The following is a 20,686-nucleotide window of genomic DNA, read 5'->3' as shown; positions in this document are numbered from 1 at the left end:
TAACCTCTTTAAGCTTTTATAGTTGCTAAGATCTCGACTTACATACGAACGGACAGACGAAAAGGGCCAGATCGACTCGGCCATTGATCCTGATCAAGAATATATATACATATAGAACAATATATATTCAACGAATCTAGCATACCATTTTACTCTACAAGTATACGGGTATAACATTTACTTTACGCAAGTGGTAAAATAAAAACACATGAGACAACAGAAACTCAAGCCCGAAAAATGGAGAGATACTTAGTCAATTGCACAAAAACTCCTGGCCGGCAATTTCGTGACTGGTTTTCCACTTGTTTGTAGTCTTTTCTCCGCTTTTTCTTCATTTTGACTTTTGTTACTTCTGGCACTTGCTTTATGTAAGTTGCAACCTGCAGCTGCTTGCTGCAGTTGCAGCCGCTGCTGCGACACGATTGTGTCTTTAGTCTTCCGTTTTCTTTTCCATTTGGCGGCGTGCTCATAAATCGCTGATCACATTGCGAAATGAACTCCATGATAAGCAGAAAAGATATCCATGAATACGATATCGCATATCGGCTGATTAAGAAGGAGCTTATAGTATATGTACATATTGTACATTTTTTGTCTGTCCAAATATGTCGATGAACTAACCGGCTGGCACGGCACGGCTGAGAATAGAGTTGTGCAAGAATGCAGTTGATATGTAAAAGGAAATTTATGAATATTTGTAGACAAAATAATAATTCTTGGAAATTGGGCTGCACCAGATTTCTACCATTTCAACTAAAATATTATATTCGGTCTCATAAGAATATTAGTTTAAACAACACAAACTAGCAGTCACTAACAAATCGCAAATGTGTGTTAAATGTACACCATATGCACGCACACACGTATCCGATGAATTCCCCTTAGCCATTAACCAGACATTCAATAAGTCTAGGGCGACTAAAAAACGAGTTCACTACTTTGATTGCCGATCGGGCCAAGCCCAAAAATGAAAACACGCAGCAAGTGTGGTACACAAACTGGCACAGCGCAATCACACACACACACACACAGGTGACAAAATCACACGGATACGAAAGTTCAGAGATATGAAAATTACACAGATACAGCAACAGTCAATGATCTTTGGGAGCTGTTCGGATTTTTTATTTGGGGGCTCCGGCGAAAGACCAGACCAAACGAAACTCGCACATTTTGCCGGCTGCTTTCACTCTCCATTGGGTTTTGGAATTCTTTCAAAATGATGTTTAAGGGGCAAGCGAAGAGAGAGAGAGTTGAATAATTTCGAAAACGTCGCCTGTTGACGACTTTTTTCCTCTCGTTCACATCTCAGTATCTTTCACTTGGCAGGCGGGGCGTATGCGCGATTTGAAATATCCATTTTTTAGCCGCTTCCTCCGCCCTGCCCTTCGACCAACAAATGCTATGGTGCGTAATTAGCTTCAGGTGGGATCAAACAATGCAAAGCTCCGGCTCATTGGACACATGATTAATGAGACCCCTTCGAAAGACAAATCAAACAAGTGGTCAAGAGGATGGTTGAAGCTCCCTAAACACTGAATTTTGAGTTGATCAAAGTGTCTTTCAATCTGCTGTACCAACTCTTCGCATTTCAAAGCGAGAAAGACAGACAGACAGGAGAAAAAGCATTTCTTATTGGGTCCGAGGTGAAGTGAAAAAGAAAGTGAACAACATGTCTAACACCGGTTGACTCTTTCCCCGCCGATCTGAGATCTTGTCGATTCTGCCAGCAGCCGAGAAGTGAGCCACCAAACGAGCTTAAACATTTTCTATTATGCAAATATTTGGGGGGCTGCCCGCCGCTCGTTTCCATAAGGTAAATGGAGTCAAAAAAATCGAAAAAAAAATTCAAAATTAACACACCAAGCAACATAGTTGCGGAATGTTAGTGGGCTACGCCGATTTTGACATTTGTTTGGCAAATGCATTCGTTAGATAAGTAACTAACTAACTATTTTGTATTTTTCACTAATACTACATATGTACATATGTATATCTATGAGGCTTGAAATAATGCTTACTTAATAGAAAAGCAATATAATATTTTTATACTACAATAGATACGTTGACAAGTTGAGAAAGAAACATTTCCGACCACAGAAAGTATGTACATATATGCATTTCTGTCCATATGAAAGCCTCGATCTTAGAAACTATTACTGCTCTAGAGTTAAGATTAGACATAAAGATTTCAGAGTTTGTTTCTAAATGTTACCACGCCCACTCTAACGCCCACATATCGCCCAAAACTGCCATGCCCAAAATCTTGAAAAATGTTTCGATTTTCCATTGCTTTATTGTTTGTCTTACAAATTTCTATCAATATACCATAAACACTTTGGCCACGCCCTTCCTGACATCTTCAATACGCCGAAAACGATCACGCCCACGTTTTTGAACATTTTTGAATTTTTTTTCCCATTTTATTCCCCAATATCTATCGACATCCCATAAAAATGATAAAAATTTCGCGTTCGCATTTCCACTAGCTGAGTAAGGGGTATCTTATAGTCGGGGAACTCGACTATAGCATGCTCTCTTGTGTTGTATTTTATGTGGCACAAAGCACATGAGTTCGAACTTTATATTGTGTGGAAGCGCAAGAATCTGCTACATTAACTAACTTTCAAACTCATATAAATTGTTTTACGTCTCCATGAGGACAATACATTGTGTACATTGCACTATGGGTAAAAAGCAGGAAATTTTGGTATTAATATATTTTTTTTAAGATTGATATTTTAAAGCTGCTTTAATTTTTTTATTCCTAAGTAACATGATAGCATAAAAATAAATTTAGAACATTTTTACGAGTTATCGTTTATTTTTGGCGCGCTTTCAAAGTCAGCTAAATCAGAGGTTCTTTGAATTGTGAAAATTGGCAGAAAAAGTTAAACAAATTGCAGCGCAAACATTGTCTTCATAGCAAACTTTGAGTTTATTTTTAATTATGGAAAAAACAAGTCAGAGTATGTAAATTATTCGTAAATACACGTTTTCCGATAATTGTGTGTTGTTGTTGAATTGTCCAATGTATTGCTTGTGAGTATTTTCAGTTTTTTACTAACAAACGTTCTAGTGTTCTGTGGAATATTACTTTTGTATGGCACAACGAATCACCAAAGTTAAAGTTGTATGTTTTTAACAAATATATGTGGAATGAAATGGTATTAATGCTTTTTGCCCAATAGTCGTCTCCGAATTGTAACGTCAATGATTCTTTATGTCCCTAGATGATGCAAAAGGATTCACTTTGCTGTAACGAACTATGCGTCGATCCTTTATATCTGTGGATTTACGTATGGAACCACGATTTTCGCAGAACATTCAATGGTTTTTTGAATGTCCTTATATGTTTTTCCTTCCTTTCTTAGCTTAAGAATCTACCCACTAAAATATATATTTTTTATTTATTTTAATTTTTTGATCTTTTAAATATACGAATTAACTTAACCAAACTAACTCTTTTGAAAATATTGATAATTTCGGGACTTTACGTTTGACAAAACCAGACACTGCTATTCTAATGAACAGCCTAAAAGTTTTGAATTTGCTCAAGAATGTAAAGAAAATAAGGAGAACACGAAAAACTAACGGGACTTTTTTTTCTATCTACTCATTACATTTTACAAAAAAAATTTCATTCATAAGTACACGTATGGATATAAACAGAGCAATGTCGATGCAAGACCCTTTGAAAACCTTCAAATTTTTGTTTTTGAAAAAATGGAAAATACATAAACATGTCTGTTTATTTGGCTGGGCTATATTAACACTCTATTTGCATTTGCATAAATTTGCGGAGACAAAAAGTAAAACGTTGAAAAAGGGTCACACTCTCTAGTCTTTTAGAACTTTCGCTGGATGCGAAACTTTTGCGGCAAGACGCGGATTCACCTGTATTACCTTACCTGTATTTCTACCAGCACCCAACCGCCACTCCCCCGAAACAGTCCCCGCCCCGGCATTTGGAACTCTTACATACAGCCGAATACCAAACAGCGCGCAGCTAATGGCTACCTATGCATACACCGAGATAAATCAATCAGAAATGCTAATAATCGATTATTAACATTTATATTTAGGTATGCTATTTCAATCTATAACGTCATCAGAACTGCGAATTTTTTATTTTTAAGCAATTCATCTATCTTTTCCTTTAAACAGCGCTCAAATACGATCTTCTTATGAAAATATGTATGCAAGTTCTTCAATCTCAAATGCCAATAGGCATTTTACATGGCGTGTGCAGAACCGACACGTTATGGTTTTCAGTGTATCCACGCGAGAGAGTGAGAAAGTGTGTGCTGGCCACACTTTTGCTCTTAATACAGTTCAATCGCCCCTCGGCACCCGCTCGTAAAATTAAGCAAGAAACTAAATTGAGTGGAAACGCTTGGCTTTTCCATGATTTTGTTTGCCTATGCTAATTACCGTACTTAAAATCCAAGTGGAATGAAAACTAAAATCGCACGCAGTGCGTTCTGCCAAGCAGCAACAGAAACTAGTGCCCTATATTACTATAAATTAGATAAAGTGGTGGATAACTCCCACTGCCTAGCATTAGTAAGCCTATAAAAATATGTGGAAGTCAACATTTTGTACCACTATTTCTTAAACATAATGAAATATTGAAGCCTAGCCTGTGCAGGGACAAGAAAGAACCCGATCGTAATGCAATATGTCAAATAGAAGAATTAAAAAGGATTCGAAGATTGAAAATATGTATGTATGTGAAACTGGTATGTCAAATTATTTACATTGATTTTTATACCCGTTACTCGTGAAGTAAAAGAGTATACTAGATTCGCTGAAGAATATGTAACAGGCAGAAGGAAGCGTTTCCGACTCTATATAAAGTATGATCAGGATGAATAACCAAGTCGATCTGGCCATGTCCGTGTGTCCGACTGTCCGTATGAACTCCTCGATTTCTGAAACTATTAAGGCTAGAGAATTGAGATTGCAAGTTAGTTTCCAAATGTTGCCACGCCCACAGACCGCCCAAAACTGGCCCACACTTTTGAAAAATGTTTTGTTTATTTTTTTTATTAGTCTTGCAAATTTCTATAGATTTCTGAATGTTTCCAAAAGACTCCCTAAAACCGACACGCCCACACTAATGAACAATGCTTTGATATATTTTAATTTTTTGTATTAGTTTTGTACATTTTTATCGATTTGCAAAAAAAAAAATATTACAACTTCTCGTTCACACATACAAATCCTCCACCCTACTTATTTATTTTATTTTTTTTTTTTTTGGCTATTATATAAGCTCCTAAGAATCCAGCGCTGACTATCCGATGAAGATGCGAATTACTCAACGAGCGGCAACAGTCGCCCGCCTGCGGGACGGTAACAATGATCATGGTAATGAAGTCGATGAAGCCGGGTGATGGAGATGGCCTGCAGCGATGATGCCATGCTAATGCTCGGACCAGCCAAGTGAAAGTACGATTGGCGGCTGTCAACGACCTACCTGTTCTACGGATATGGCGACGCGGTTTCACTTGTCAACCTCGATCCACATTCGGTGTGTCATTGCGAATTCTAAATTGCGTATGGCAAGCACGTTTGCATAAGATATGCATTTGGCTTTTATGTGGCACCCACTGATAGTTTTGGGCCTTTGGATGAGGGCGTTTTCGGGGCATGCGTCTGAGTTATGGTCCGCATCGCTTCGCATGCCTGATGTTGCAGGGAGTGAAAAATAATAACTGGAAAACTTCAACAGACTTCAACTTTTGGAGTGACAGCATTTGGCAAAACAATCTTATTATGGACAAAAATAGAGATAAGCCTTTTATTTGTATTTTCTTGGCCCAACAACAACAACAAACAGTTTGATTAATTAATTAAAAAGTGCGTAAGCGAGTGAATCTATGCGATAACTCGAATTTCCAATGGCAACCGCTGTGGCGATAGCTTGTGTTAGTTACATTGGCGCGGCTTAGGGATGCGAGTGCTTTAAGGATCTGGAGTTCGATTGATATTTAAGCGTGCCTTTGTTTCGAGCTGCTCGGGGAGTCGTCATCGCTGGCCTGGTCTATATCGGAACTATCAAAGGATATCTTGGCGGGCGCCATGGCCGGCAGCAGTAGAAACTCGTTGAACAGGAAGTCGGCGTCCATGGACTGCGTTTTGCCATGGTATCCGCGCACGACACCGCGCTTGGGCGGTTCGATGAACCGCTCCTTGACAATCAGCGCCCCCGGGGAGGGGGACGGCGATGCCGAGGCAGAGCAGCATGTACTGTTCATCCGTCCATAATGCACCCGCGTCGGCTCCCGGCTCTCTGCCGGGACTCCACTTGCACCTACGCCTCCTCCATCGGATCCTACAGAGAAGGAAGTCAAGTTGAACAAACTTTAACGTTTTGGCAAAATACATGCATATCCTAGTTCCTAATTGTCTTATAGTAATCAAATGATTCCCGATTCGTATCTTCTTAAGAGACGGGTCTGGCGTGTTGGGGCATTAAAGTAAACAAGAGAGATCGCTATAGTCGAGTTCATCGACTATTAAATACCTTTTACTCAGCTAGTCCAAGTGGGGCCGAAAATATCAGGAAAATCGGTAGAAATTGGGAAAGAAGAAATTAATTTTAATGTTCTCAGGTGTGGGCGGGATAGATTTGGGCGGTTTTTAAGGGTCTGAGTGAGCGGGGACAAATCGTTTTCGACATATCGATAGAAATTGGCAAAACAATTGATTTAATCCAAAAGAAAACAGTCTTGGGCGGTTTGTAGGCGTAAGAGTGGGTGTGGCTACATGTCAAAAAACTTCTGCGGCGTCTATGTCTCCAGAATCTGTATTCTGAATCTCAACCTTCTAGCTTTTATAGTTCCTGAGATCTCGACGTTTATACGGACAGACGGACATGACCAGTTGGACTCGCGCTTTATCCTGATCAATAATATATATACTTTTTATGGTACTTTTTACGCTTCCTTCTGCCAGTTAAATACTTTTCAACGAATCTAGAATACCCTTTTACTCTACGAGCAACGGATATAAAAATTTATGTAACGTATGACGACTTGCAAAATCACTATGTATTTGACAAGATTCATTATTCTGTCTCGTTTATACACTCAGAGAAAAACTTGTTCTCAGCGATCTCGTTTGAAGAATTTCGATCATAAAATCTAGCCAAGATCAAATTATGTTCAACATACTAAGATCGAGATCTAATCATTCTTAAATTGCAAATGACTTTGCTGTCGTTTGCCTCTCTCAAAAGTTTATTTTTATTGGCCCAACCTCTCTGACGCTGCGGCGATCCCCCGAGGACTCCACTGCTGCCACTTTTGAGATTTATGCAGCTCTGTGTGTGGCTCACGTTGTCGTAGTCTTTGGTGGTCTGCATGGGCACCCGCTTCAGCGTGTTGCTTTCGAAGGGAAAGTTCGAGTTTGATGTGGACTGCGTGAGGTTCTCAAACTTGCGCAGGCGAGCATCTTGGCGCAAATGATGCGGTCCCGCCGCCGGCAGGTTAATGGAGGCGTGCAGAATTGCACCGCCCCCAACCGACCCGCTGGACTCAGTCTTTTCCTGACCCGTTGCCATAGCCGCGTTTCCCTCGAACAAGCTGATCTGTTTCTGGATCCTTGGCGAGACGGGATCATGAGCACGGCGCACAGGTCGCGCATGCTCCGGTGAAGCTTGTGTGACTCGAACGGGCAGCGCAAAGCCAAACCGTGGATCATCGCTGGGAACCTCAGGCGGGGCCTCTGCATGGCTGGGGCAACAATAGCAACTCTCCAGGCGCGGCTCACAGTCCGCCAAAAGGGAAGGTGTTGTGGCCGCCGACAAAGTGGCATCTTCATCATCATCGAACCCCTTGGAGAAAACACGAGAGCAGAGTTTTTTTTTTTTAAATATATAATAAGCAGAAATTGGATAGTCACCTCACCACAGGCAACGTAATTTAAGAGTACAAATTTTAACTGATAAGAAATACGCTAGATTTTGCATGCTTTCAAATTAAAAAATCAAAAGCAATAAATTAAATTATAAATTATAGTTGAAATATGTAGCTATGAAATAATCGGTAATATCTCCACTCACTTCCATTGACAGCGTAATGGAGCCCTTGTTAGCCACCATGCTCAGGTCGAGATCCATCCCAAAACTAACTGGTGTAAGGCAGGTGCTTCCGCTGCCCTGTTCCTCACAAACACTCAGAAAGACTCCACCGCCCATCGTTTCATCGCTGTCCCGATTCATTGGCTGGATGGAGGCGATACCCGCGACCCCGCGCTCCATAATCTCCATGGTAAGGTCCAAGCTGGTAAAATGTTTAATAAATACACACATATTTAACAAATTAATTGTCACCTTGGTTTTGTTTCCAATTCTGACAGGTTTAATTCCTCATCCTCGGCTGCCTTCACAATGTCCTGTGGCCAAACTTTTGGTTTACGAATGTGTTTGTGATCAAGGGGTTGAGATGTTAGTTAAATAATTACATATTAAAAGGAGTAAGGGGAAATAGCGAACATATAACACATCGTTATTGTTCAATACATACAAAACATACTTGAAAATCACAATATTTAAAATCAATATAGTAATTAGTTGATTGTTATATGTACATTTCTTATTGGTATTGACTAATATTTATAAAATGTTGGACTTTTCGCAGGATTCTGATAAAGTTTAACATTAACATTAAGAAATGAACATTAACATTTTTGTAGAATTTCGGGATATATAAAATACATTCTACCGGTGGAAGTGGAGGTTGAGGTTTAGAAACAACGAAACATTATAAAAAAAAACCTACACTATTATTTTCCCATTAATTGTTCATTCCGAACACTTTTAAAGCAGTATGATACAAAACAAGATCCGATTTGATCTCCATACAATATTTACAAATCAATCAGTAATATTTGAAAAACAGAAAAAAAAGGGCAAAATAAATAGATGTATGCATAAAGAAAACATACCATTAACGCGTAAAAAGTAAAAGTAAGTCTATAAAAGAAATTGTTAAAGTATACTCATGTTGGAGTACTTCTAGCAATATTTATTCCAATTCTGAACGAAAGGCTTAAAAACTAGAGGAATTTAATACACAATTTTCATTCATATCCATACATACATACATATATATGCATAAATATCAAATTATATTGGTTATATTTATACAGAAACTGGTAAAAGAAAGTGATTGCTGCATTTGTTTTAAATGCTGGGCTCTGTTGGATATTCTGAAAAAACGAAAATAAAAACTAAGTGAATAATTTGTAAGTAAATAAAAGTAAATAAATTTCATTTGATTAATTTTCATAACTTTGTTTTCAAACAACAACGTTTTTGTTTTGTGGCTTCTGTAAAAGTAAAAACAAATTGATCACATAATAAATAATGTCATTTGTCATTCCTTAAAAAGTAGATTAACACATTTGTTCCTAAGCCAAATACAATAATTACCATAAAAAAGTGCCTAAAACGGACATTTTATTGACAACAATTCAGCGGAGAGACAGTGAGCAAGATAATTTTGAATGTTCATAACAACAGTGCAACAATTTTATTTTATACAAATTGTAAACTCTTCTAATTTTGAATAAAAAACGAATCACACAATATAAAATTTCAAATTTTGAGTGCTTTTGAAGCGTATAAGAATGAGAAAAACACAGATCTGAGACCGTTCAGCACTGCCACTCGACCACTGACTTTTTTCGGCACTTACGCTCCATTTTTCCAGCCAGCGATTCTCGCAGCTCGGTGTTGCTATCGTCCAGATTAGGGCACTGGCTCTCCGAAAGAAGACGCAGATGGGCATCCGCTGTGGATCCGGACTCGCTGCCACGCCGGTCAAAGGTGGGCGTTACGGTCGTTGATATCGGCTCATGTTCGACAACCTCTGTCTGATTTGAGGCGGTTAGAGTCATCGAGGAAACCGCTGGCAAGGTATTCTTAGAGAAGCCCCGCGGCGGGGACCCTGTCGGCGTCTTAAAGATCTGCGCCAGGATCATGTCCTGCAAGAAACTGTCCAGCTTGCGCAGCGAAAGGGCGTTGTGCAGTGTCTCCAGCGGGCGGATTGGTGGTACATCGCCAAATCCTGCAGAGAAAATAGTGTTATAATCACCCACAAAAAGTAAGACCTTTATATTTAAGCACACAATCTATGTTACAATCTGTACACAATATTTAATTAAATTAAATTCAAATTCGTTTAGTATATTTCCACTTTTCAAGAAGTTCTTTGCTTACAACTAAAGATCTATTTTGAAACTATTTTGAAATACAAAACATTTTTGGCTCTCGTGTACTCATTTACAATTACGGTTCTCCATTAATTTTGACATTTTACGGCGTCGATGTAGCTCATTTGACTGAATTAGTTTTTTTTTTTAGGGGAAATAATTCCTTTTAGATAATGTTTTTTTTAGGAAGTAATAACATTTAATTTTCGATGCTCATCTAACCAGCGCATTGTTTCAAATCAGTGCGAGGCTCAGATCATATTCCTTCACTTATTAACCGACAAATAGTTTATTTGTATCGATATATAAGATATCATATATCTTTTCAAATAAATAATAATAGTGCGTACTCACCGGAAGAGGAGACCGTTATCATGTCGCGAAGATTTGGAGCGGACGAGCTGCCGCTGATGACGGCGGTGCTGAAAAGGCTATTTGCGCTGGTGGCCATCTTTTTGCTAAAACCACCGAAACCCAACATTTTCATATAGGACATCTGGCCGGCAATACTGTGTCTTTGGCGACGCGACGACGTGGATGCGTTGGCCGATGACACCGATGCCGAGACCGACACCGAGACTTGGCTATCTGTGGCGATGGTTTTGGTACAACAAGACGGGGTCGTGGTAGTGTTGTTTGTTATTGTGGCGGTGGTGTGGTTTTCGTTCAGAGTGTTATTGATGATGGTCGTTGTTGTTTTTCGGTGATGTTGGTATTGGTGTTGATGTACATGATGTTGGTGTGGTGCGTCGTTTGAAGTGGGATCAATCGATTGGAATTGGTTAGTAAATGGTCGATTAGAAGACATTGTTGCTGTATTATCAAACAAAGCTGCTGCTGCTCCAGTTGTAGTAGTGGTTGATGGTGTAAATGTTGGTGGGGATGTTTGGGTGGCTGTAGGAGCGATGTCTCGTATACCTTTTAAAATATCGGTAGTAGTAACTGTTGGTGTAAGCAGCCCAGGTGCACATTTTCCAATACATATCTTTGGCTGTATATCCATTGATGTATCTTCTGCTGTCTCTGTTGCTGTAACCGTTTGTGGATCAGTTGTTATAGCTATTTTTGTATCTGGTCGAGTAACTGTTGCCTTATTGCAGGGTGTATGTGTGTTTGTAATTCTTATTGTCCCTATTCCTACTTCCTTCGATATACCTATTTCGTCATTTATTTCGGTATCTATTGCAGAAAAAGCGTTTGTAACAGTCGGTAGTATATTGCTATTTAGTTTGGTCGACAATTCTGAGCTACTTGCTGTTCCCGTAATGAGCACAGTGGGCAGATTATATACTACTTGAGGCTCTGGCTGCAGGGGCTTTGAATCTACCTCCACAATGGACGTGATCTGCTCTTCAATGGGCTCGAAGCTTCCTACAAAACAGGCGGTATTGGTAGCTGCAGAGCCCAATGACGAAACGGTGAATCGAAATGGGTTTTCTGTCACCACAGGAGCAGAACCTGCCATGGAGAGCTGACCACAGGAGTTACTAGTGGCTTTGCTGTGTGCAGAGGATGTGCCAGAAGCCAGGGCCTTGTCCTTGTCCCGACAGAGCTGTAGAGTAGAGGCAGAGGGCGAGGTAGTGACATGGACCATTGACGATAGAGACGCCACCACAGGCCTATTGCCGAAGTGTGCGCTCATCAGGATGGCCGGTGCTGAGCTAGACAACTGAAAGTCATCATCGAAACTACTAACACTCACATCAGCCGCCGTTGTTGGGTCACAACCTTGCTCCGAATTCGGTCCAGTTTCTTGCGGTGAAGTCATAACCACCGCTTGTGCCAAGTCCATCAGACTTTTTGAGTGCGAATGCGCTTGGGCCGCTGAGCTACTGCAATTGCAGGAACTTAAGGGTCGCTCATTGGTGGCCATCGGCGAGATCTGTGGCAAATGACGAACCTGTTCGAGTTCTGCACCATCGTCGCAACTCTCCATCCGCCGCATAGTCAAGATGTGGAAGCGCTTGTGCGACAAGGGACCGCATTGCGGAGTGGGTGGGTGCAGCGAAAAATCAATGTCCGACAAAGGCAGCTCGTTTGTCGAAGAGTCAATTTTAAAGAAGGACAAACTATTTGTAACACGAATCTGAAAGGCAGTGCGATGATCCGCTCTCGGATGAGACCCGCCCCCATCTGAGTTACTAGCAGTGCCCACTCGAGCATGACAAGTCTCCCCGAATTCAGAAGAACGAGTCCGAGAATTATCCCCGAAATCAGGAGAAGAAACTACTAAATATAAAAGTAAAATTCAGTCCGAGAGCAAAATCGATGAAGGGTAATTAGTTTGACATGATTATGGGTTCACGTTTCAGGTCCAAAGTCAGCCAAGTTTTCAGTGATATATTCGAGATTTGGAGTGTCGGTGCGTTGGTGTATGTAATGTTGTGTACAAATAGAAAACTCATTAGCCGAGATAATCAAAACGTCGAAGATCGCGCACAGTTCGTACAAAAAAAAAAAGGTTTGTAAAAACACGGGGAAAGAATAAACCAAAGAAAATCAATTTTTAAACCAAAAGGAAAAGAAATGAAAAGGCAAACAAATCGGCAAGCCGAATGGGAAATACTCTTGGAAGAACCTTAGGATTTAAGAACTGGCAACTTAAATAAACAAAGGTAATTTAAAATTATCAAAAAATGAAAGTGTCTAAAATCGTTTCACATAAAAAAAGACCGAATCTTTCACTTGTAATCTTAATTACATTTATACTTTCCTATCCTAGCAACACATTTTCCTTTACTAAAGTTAAAGTTAGCTAGTTAGTTTTAGCCTTTGATATACATTAAAACAACGATAATTCTTCGAACCTTGTGTTCTATATTATTTTCTAATTATTATTATTTCAAAATCTTAAAGACCCCACAAGAGCATTTAAAGAATTTGGAAGCTGGCAAACTTGGAAGCTGCAGAGGCCTTTAGTAAAAGCTATTAGTAGTGTATACAAATTTAAAAGCTTCGGAAGAGTAAGTCCCTTTTTTGAGTTCGGTTAGGTCCTGTTGCGAAGTTTGTGGTGTTTTCATGTGTGCGTTTCCATGTGGTTGTGGGAGTGGTCGTGGATGGGTGGGAAGGGTCTGGGTCTGCAAACAACGACAACGAGCAACGTACAGACACAGACAAGAAATCTCCGCAAAACCAAGCACAATTTTTTCTGTATTTTTTCCGTATTTTTAACTTCTTGTTTATCATGCACGGAGATAAAAACAAAAAAAGATAGACAGGACAGATGGAGGCAGACATAACAGGCAGATATATAGAGAAACTACGGGGAGCCAAAAATCAAATAAAGTATTGTGTGACCGTCGTAGGGAGTTGGACACCAGCAAAGATTTGTAAAATTCTCTCGAAAACTTCTTTGGAGGCGTAAATCTTTACGGGTGTTCAGCTGCACCATGTTAGGGGCGTGGCAGGTGTGCGGCGCGTGGCTAGAGTGGCTGTGTGTGCGTTTTGTTGTGACTGAGACAGTGTGACCAGCATTGCCAAGTACACGGGATTCCGCGACCAGATGCTTATAGATTTTCATTTTTTCTACACATTTCCTTGTTTCCTTTTTTATTTGAAAAATATATATTGAAATATATATACGTATAAAAAACGAAAAAAATGTGTGCTTGATGTGTCCTATGTGTGTGCGTTATTTCGATTCCAATACAAAAGAAAAAATGAAAACCGAAAAATGTTGGGCACAGCTCAAAAGAGGTAGAAATGAAAAAAATTCGTTTAAATTTGTTCTTCACTATTGTGAATATTATGTAAAATTACAACTGAATATTATTCGATTACCATTCGAAATAGAGACATCTAGCTAAAGGATATATTTATATATATATATATAAATTAAAAAGGGATCAAAACTCGTTTAAATATTGCGGTGGTGAGATATGAAACAAAATATAGGCGATTTCTTGACATTTGGGAGGGCGGGGGTATTTCCTTTCTTCAGTGTTTTCTTGGGGATTTCCCAGTGGTGTTTGCTGGCTGTGCGGACGGGAGACGTAAATACAGAAAACAAAGGAACGGCATGCAAAACCCCACAAAAAATATCTTAGAAGCCTTAGAAAAGAGGACACGAAGCTAAGCACACATTTTACAGAAGAGGTGGTACTTCGAAACAGCCAAAAGCTGAAAAATCTGACAAACGGATTCGTCTAATACTTTTAAAGCTTTTACTTTCAGTATTCAACAACTTGCCTTAACTACTAAAGCCAGTCTTTTAACCACAATATAGAGAGTATAGTAGTGTGCAAATAAGCACACTTTTTACTCAGATTTCTTGCGTAACTTTAGCAGCCTTCTTGGCCCTTTTAGTGGATAGAATATCCGATTAATATCCAATGTCATTATTACATTGTCGAATTGTGATAGAAAACAAACAATGTTTAATTAGGAAAAACCAAACCGAATCAGAGCGGATTAGTCTAAAACTGGGAATAGCCAATCGTGTGGTTGTGAGATGTGTAAGACAAAAGAGGAACGCGCAATTATTCAGGAAAGCTGGAATAAGATGGGTTGTGAATTTCCCACCCTGAAGTAAAGGCGGCTGCGAAGGCGGCGGCGGCGGCAAGCTTTGCTCGATCGACCGTCAGGCCCTGCCCAAACATACATACCCGGTTCTTTGGCACATACGCCGGACGTTGGACGCTGCTCAAAACTCCGGGAGCGTGGTTCGCAGTCAGGAGTTACTGCCCTTATATCCGGACTGATGGGTCGAAGCTGCTGGTTTTGCTGCTGTTGGTGCGATGCCAGCTCCTCGTTTAGCCGCTTGGCTAGATCCATTGCTTCATGGCCACTGACCGTGTGATGGGCTCCGATGGGGATAGGTTTCGATTTGAACTGCTTGGATCTGAGCTCTAATCGATTGAATCCGAAAGCAGGGGAGATGCGTTCCGCACTGCGATCCGTACTCCTTTGGCCTGAGGTCTAATGAAAATGGTATAGAAACAAAGGTTTGAATACATGGTACAAATGTATAAACTCACCCCTCGCTTTTTGCCCTCCCGTTCTTCTCCTGAATTCGAGTCATTCTCCTCCTCGATTCTGGCAGGATTTGACTCGTCCGAGGATTGCAAACTTACATTGCAAGCATTATCGCCGTGCGAATGCGGGCGAAATCCCGGACCTGGTGGTAGATTCTTTTGCACACAGCAATTAACACCCGGACTAAAGTGCAGTTCGACATGGAAGCGTTCCTCAGAAGTTGGATCTTTGGTCGGATCCTCGTAGAGCATGATAACGATCTGGGACATATAGTTGAGCTCCGATACCATCGAAATATAGTCCATAGCCCGACGCCACTGCTCATCTGTGACCACATTGAGCAATCCTCCATAACGCAAAACGGTGAGCAGCGAGTGAACATGCGATTCGCTGGTAAAATAGAGCCTTGTACGAACATGCCTCTGAGGGCTAGCAACACCATGGCTATAATGTGGATTCAAACGGTTCATAAACTCGTCTTCCACTTCGTCGATGTTTCGCTGCAGATCGCCCTTGATCTTTCTCAGTAATGGGGAGCAGATACCTTGACCAATTGCCAGTTTCTCCTGTGGCGTCAGTCCATACTCCTGTGGTATGACTATATCAGCCAGATTCTTCGCATAGATGTATAGCTCCTCCGCCTGATCGTATTGCAACGTGTGCTGATTATGTTGCAGATCGTATTTGATGCAATCATATATATCTGGTATCTTTGAGATGTCAAACAGCTTCGATTTGGTGCTAAAATCCTTCTCAATTTTTTCCCAGCGACAACGCATCAGGTCCCACGTCTCGCCGTGATATAAGATGGCGTCCTTGGTCTTTGGATCATCCTTTTTGATGCTGATAATGTGAAGAAGCTCGCGAATAAGCAGGTGTACGTGGTGACAGCAGTCAACAGGATTTTTTACAAAATCCAGAGCCTGGGTAATCGATTTGCTATTGCAAGGATTAATCAGCTCACGATCCTCCTTAGAGAACTCTCGATCGTTTTGCATAAGCTCGTGTAGGCGACCTTTAGCCCTATTGAGATGAAACATATATGGCAAAATAAGTAAAAGAAAACAAGAGAGAATGCTATAGTCGAGTTCCCCGACTATCATAGACGGGTAACGAGTAACGGGTATAATAACAACAAACAATTGAGAAATTGTCTCAAACATTTCCCATTGCGATCACTACGACAAAATCGAGAAAATATTATTGTTGAGAAATCAATAAGCGATTGCAAAGCAATTAACCTTTTAGAAAAGTTAAACAATTCAATATAAGAATTCTAGATCACTTAAATATGTCATAATCGAACATAATTTGTTTGATAAAACAATGATTTAAAGATACCTAACGATAACCCGTTTAAATCGGTTTTTTTTTTTAAACAAACTTACAAGTTTTGGTACTTGCTGGAGTCGCAATCATTGTCCAGCAGTCCATTTGTATTGGCACTCTTTACCATCTGGACCAAAATGGGAGTAAGTTCTCCTTCCAGGGCCAGCAAACCCTTTGCAAAAGCGGCAGCCGTCATCTGGACACGACCCTCATCTGAGGCGTAGATCTTCAAGTCATGCCGGAACGTCGAGTGCAATCTGAAATGTTTTATGTTCCCAAATGTTCAATTTGCTCAGGTTTTATTCATGTTTTAATGTCCTTTATCCTTATATGGATAGAATAATAATCTTTAGAAACTAAAGATCGTCTCACCTTAGCAAACCTAGTCCTTGGGTGCCCGAGTAATCCGATCTTCCTTGGCCACCTGGATACATGCACCGAAATATGCGACCCAACTCCTCCGCCTGGATGCGGCCTGCTGGAGTCAGTTCGCCGCCCCACTTGAGGATGAGGACCAGGGAAGGTTCCACTGGTTGATCCGCTGCTAGATTGGCTTCACTTTGGTTAATCGAAGCACTTGGATTCGGGGAAATTCGACTGGACTTACTATCATCGGAGCTGGAGCCACGTGGACGTCCCTTTGGTTGGTATTTCATTTGAACCTTCCGGTTTATGCCCGAAAAGTGACCGTACATCTCCAGAACGTTCTTAAGCTGCTCAAGCTTGCTTTCCTTTTCCTCAATCTCGGCATGAGCTTTGGTGTGGATCTCGCTTAGCAGGAAGCGGGCGATGTCCAAAATCTCTTGAAGCTGTTTGGGTCGCTTTAGCTTAACGTGGCCCAGCTTGTAGCCGTCGTACTTCTCGAAGATCTCGAAAAATCTGGTTAAAAGAGATTCGGTTTCATTTCGGTTTCCTTAAGAACTTAACAAAAAAAATTACTCACTTGGGATGCCGCACCTCAACCTTCATTTTTTGTTTGGGCGTGCGATCGCCATGTCTAATTACGGCCACCACGCAGCGCAGCTCCATCATTTTGCCGAAAGTAGTGGGCACAATGGGGGGATCGTCTAATTGAAAGGGCACTGACCAGGGTATGTGCAGGGTAGGTGTTAGCTCCCTGAGAATCATGTTGCCCAGTATTTTGGCACAATCATCATAGTACTTGTTCGAGTTCTTCACGAAGCTAAAGCCGTTAACATCGCAAACATAGCTCTTTCCGTTGGCTCGCAACAAATCAAATCCACAGACGGTTTGCTTAAAGGCCAGGCACACCTTCCGTGAGATTAGCTTCTCGGAATGATTGAGGATCACTGGATAGCGAATCTCTTTTCCTTCGCTGTCGCGCTCTACTTTGCCATCCAACGCGGGACTTTTACGTGCTTCGGCATGGGCGTAGTCTGGTCCCACGGTGTACACCTTGACATCCGTGCCTGAAAAGTACACTAAGTTGTAAAGGTGATGCTGGATTCAGTGCGTTCGACTGGCGGCCACTGGTGTGATTCGGTGTTTTTTTTTTTTTTATTTACTAGATTTCTGTGAGTTTGGCGATGAGCCGCGCGTGCGGGGCAAAACACAGGTCAAGGCACAATGAGCGATGCATCGTTGGAGGATTAGATTAAGTGGGTCTACAAGAATGGAGCAGCCAAAGCCATAATAAGAGCAAACAGCCAAAGCGCAAAGTGAATTAGGATAGCGATGAAAGAAGTGCACACGTTTGAGAATATATTTGTTTTTTATTTCAAATTCTGGAAATTGAATAGAAACTTAGCAATTATACATATAAATTAAGAAATGATTTTAAATTGAGTACTCAAGGTTAAAATTTAAAATATAGACGTACGCGAAAACAACAGAAATAAACTATATGATTTTACGATGACAATTTCAAACCATATTCTATGAACCAATGTATAAAATAAACAAGACAGAATGCTATAATCGAGTTCCCCGACTATCAGATACCCGTTACTCAGCTAAATTAATTGTTTAAAAGTGTGGGCGTGAAAAAGTAATTTTGCAACTCGATAGAAATTTACAAAACTAATAAAACTATGAGGAAATATATACAAAATTTTCAAAAATGTGGGCGTGGCAGTTTTGGGCGGTTTTAGGGCGTTAGAGTTGGCGTGGCAAACAATTTTTTTGCAAATCGACAGAAATGTATAAGACTAATATAAACATGAATAAATATCAACACATTTTTCAAAAGTGTGGGCGTGGTAATTTTTGGGCGTTACAGTGGGCGTGGAAACATGGGCCAACGAACTTGCGCTGCGTCTTTGTTTCTAGAATCTGTATGCAGGATCTCAGCCTTTTAGCTTTTATAGTTCCTGAGATCTCGAAGTTCATACGGACAGATGGACAGTCGGACAGACAGACATGGCTAGATCGATTCGGCTATTAATCCTGATCAAGAATATAATATATACTTTATATAGTCGAAAACGCTTCCTTTTGCGTGTTACATACTTTTCAAAGAATCTAGTATACCCTTTTACTCTACGAGTAACGGGTATAAAAATTAATATTTGTGTGGCAATCTAGATAGTATCCATTTCATGTGCAAAATGGGCGGGAAATGGTGGGGTTTTAGGAAGTACCTACAGTTGCATTTAAAATGGGAGCAAAGTGAGCAAATTGCATACCATCGGTGGGCATAAAGTCCTCGTAGATAAATGATCCTGTCTTTCGCACCCTTGATTCCGGAGAATACACGCTGCTCCGGCTGCCGATCTTTCGGAAAAGTCGCTGACTTCCTCCCCCCGCCGACGTCGGGTAATATATGTATATGTTGTGGTCCTCCGCCGACACAGGCTTCTCAACAAACGGCTTGTTAAAGGTAATACCATTGACCTCCACATGGTCCTCGGACTCAATAAGCTCATGGTCTGTTGGTTAGAAGTTAAAGTTAAGCCACAATCAATTTTGAGTATACCGGGTTACTAACTCCAAAGATTGGCGTATTACCAAAAATTAATAACGATTTGTATAAATGTTTAGTACTCACGTTTAGGGTCCGGCGAATCACGATCGAGGACGGCATAGCGCGGAATCTCAATACCCTCCTTCTCCAGAATGGCGTACACTCTTCTCCTGTCCTGAATATCGTACTGCATATGCAGATTATTCAGCACAAATGGATTCCTAAGCTGGGCATACTCGATGGCTTTCTCTAGGGGAAAGCCTTTCGAGTGAAACGATACCAGGCAGTCGCAGGTGGGCCAATTTTGGACCGGTTCTCGCAGGATAACGTTCTCCTCGAACGTCACCAGTTTGATGAACTCGAATTCTCCAAGACGTGTCAGGATCTCCTTCATTGGCTTTGACTGTGTCTTCTTGGCCATCGCGCAGATGCCGACAACCACCTGCTTGCTGTTGCTGGAAGAGGTGCTCGTGTCGGAGTCCATCCCGTCATTGCTGTCTCCGAAGTCCGTGTCGCCCTTTGAAAACAGAATAATGCGGGCATTAATGAGGTTTTCTCAATGATTTGTGTAGACAGGCAGCAGGCAACGGGAATATCAGGATTCTCGCTTCTCAGATCTATTGGGTATTATTTTGTATACTTATTAACGTGTCACATTTTTCCACTCCTACTACAAAGCTATGAGTAAGTTCTTTGAAAAGGAAACCCATATAGAGTCAAATTATGTTGTATTCACGGAAAAACCAAGACACAAACAAGTAAATCGTATGTAAATCATGAGCTATCATTCAAATCTTTCAGAAATGAGTTATGGCACTTATTCAACCATTTTTTCAGTTCATTATTATACCTTTTATTCGTTACTCTACTCTACGAAAGATTTATAGGGTGTACTATATTGGTACTATATTGTTGACCCCATGAAGTAGATTTATTCTAGAATTACTTTTCAAAAACTACCACATTTGGAATTTTTTTTTTAATTTTTTTCCCGTTACTTGTAGATTCGTTGAAAAGTATCTAACAGATAGAAGGAAGCGTTTCCGACCATATAATGTATATTATTGAAGAGGAACAATTGTCGAGTCGGTCTGGACCTGTCTGTCTGTTTGTCCGTCCGTATGAACGTCAAGATCTGTAGCCTATTCTCTTGTTTTCCTCTTCAATTCCTCCCGAGATGACAAAACCATTTTACACATTAATGAAATAGGTTTAATTTCATAGAGTATATTTTGA

At 40.6% G+C, this 20,686-nt stretch overlaps 1 protein-coding gene across 10 annotated transcripts in view, besides 9 other annotated features; it reads right to left on the bottom strand.

Annotated features, from left to right (window-relative positions):
• Positions 1-125: part of a mobile genetic element that runs on past the window's edge.
• Positions 126-2,122: 1,997 nt separating this feature from the next.
• Positions 2,123-2,541: a mobile genetic element.
• Positions 2,542-2,682: 141 nt separating this feature from the next.
• Positions 2,683-3,186: a mobile genetic element.
• Positions 3,187-3,635: a mobile genetic element.
• A 1,133-nt stretch (positions 3,636-4,768) lies between these two features.
• Positions 4,769-5,185: a mobile genetic element.
• Positions 5,186-5,318: 133 nt separating this feature from the next.
• l(1)G0196 (lethal (1) G0196) overlaps positions 5,319-20,686 on the bottom strand; it is a 20,950-nt gene continuing 5,582 nt past the window's right edge. The window contains exons 2-15 of one of the 10 annotated variants that reach the window (NM_001298606.1): positions 19,535-19,967; positions 19,173-19,415; positions 17,471-17,969; positions 17,135-17,406; positions 16,900-17,080; positions 16,587-16,784; positions 15,201-16,221; positions 14,829-15,141; positions 10,579-10,812; positions 9,708-10,079; positions 8,342-8,414; positions 8,072-8,291; positions 7,267-7,843; positions 5,319-6,340 (exon numbers count right to left, since the gene is read on the bottom strand). In NM_001298606.1, the coding sequence (NP_001285535.1) occupies positions 5,997-6,340; positions 7,267-7,843; positions 8,072-8,291; positions 8,342-8,414; positions 9,708-10,079; positions 10,579-10,812; positions 14,829-15,141; positions 15,201-16,221; positions 16,587-16,784; positions 16,900-17,080; positions 17,135-17,406; positions 17,471-17,969; positions 19,173-19,415; positions 19,535-19,967 (4,980 nt within the window). In that variant the 3' untranslated portion in view covers positions 5,319-5,996. Of the gene's footprint in view, positions 6,341-7,266; positions 7,844-8,071; positions 8,292-8,341; positions 8,415-9,021; positions 9,220-9,514; positions 10,080-10,578; positions 12,454-14,366; positions 14,716-14,828; positions 15,142-15,200; positions 16,222-16,586; positions 16,785-16,899; positions 17,081-17,134; positions 17,407-17,470; positions 17,970-19,172; positions 19,416-19,534; positions 19,968-20,686 lie in introns of those variants that run through there. The other 9 variants (NM_176777.2, NM_001298607.1, NM_001103571.2 and 6 more) reach the window with 9 other exon arrangements.
• Positions 6,492-7,020: a mobile genetic element.
• Positions 16,265-16,300: a mobile genetic element.
• Positions 18,449-19,014: a mobile genetic element.
• Positions 20,441-20,587: a mobile genetic element.

The sequence above is a fragment of the Drosophila melanogaster genome, chromosome X (assembly GCF_000001215.4).
Source record: "Drosophila melanogaster chromosome X".
NCBI classification, from domain to species: Eukaryota; Metazoa; Arthropoda; class Insecta; order Diptera; family Drosophilidae; genus Drosophila; species Drosophila melanogaster.
Note: the sequence above shows the minus strand (reverse complement) of the source record. Positions and strands in the feature narration are given on the sequence as shown.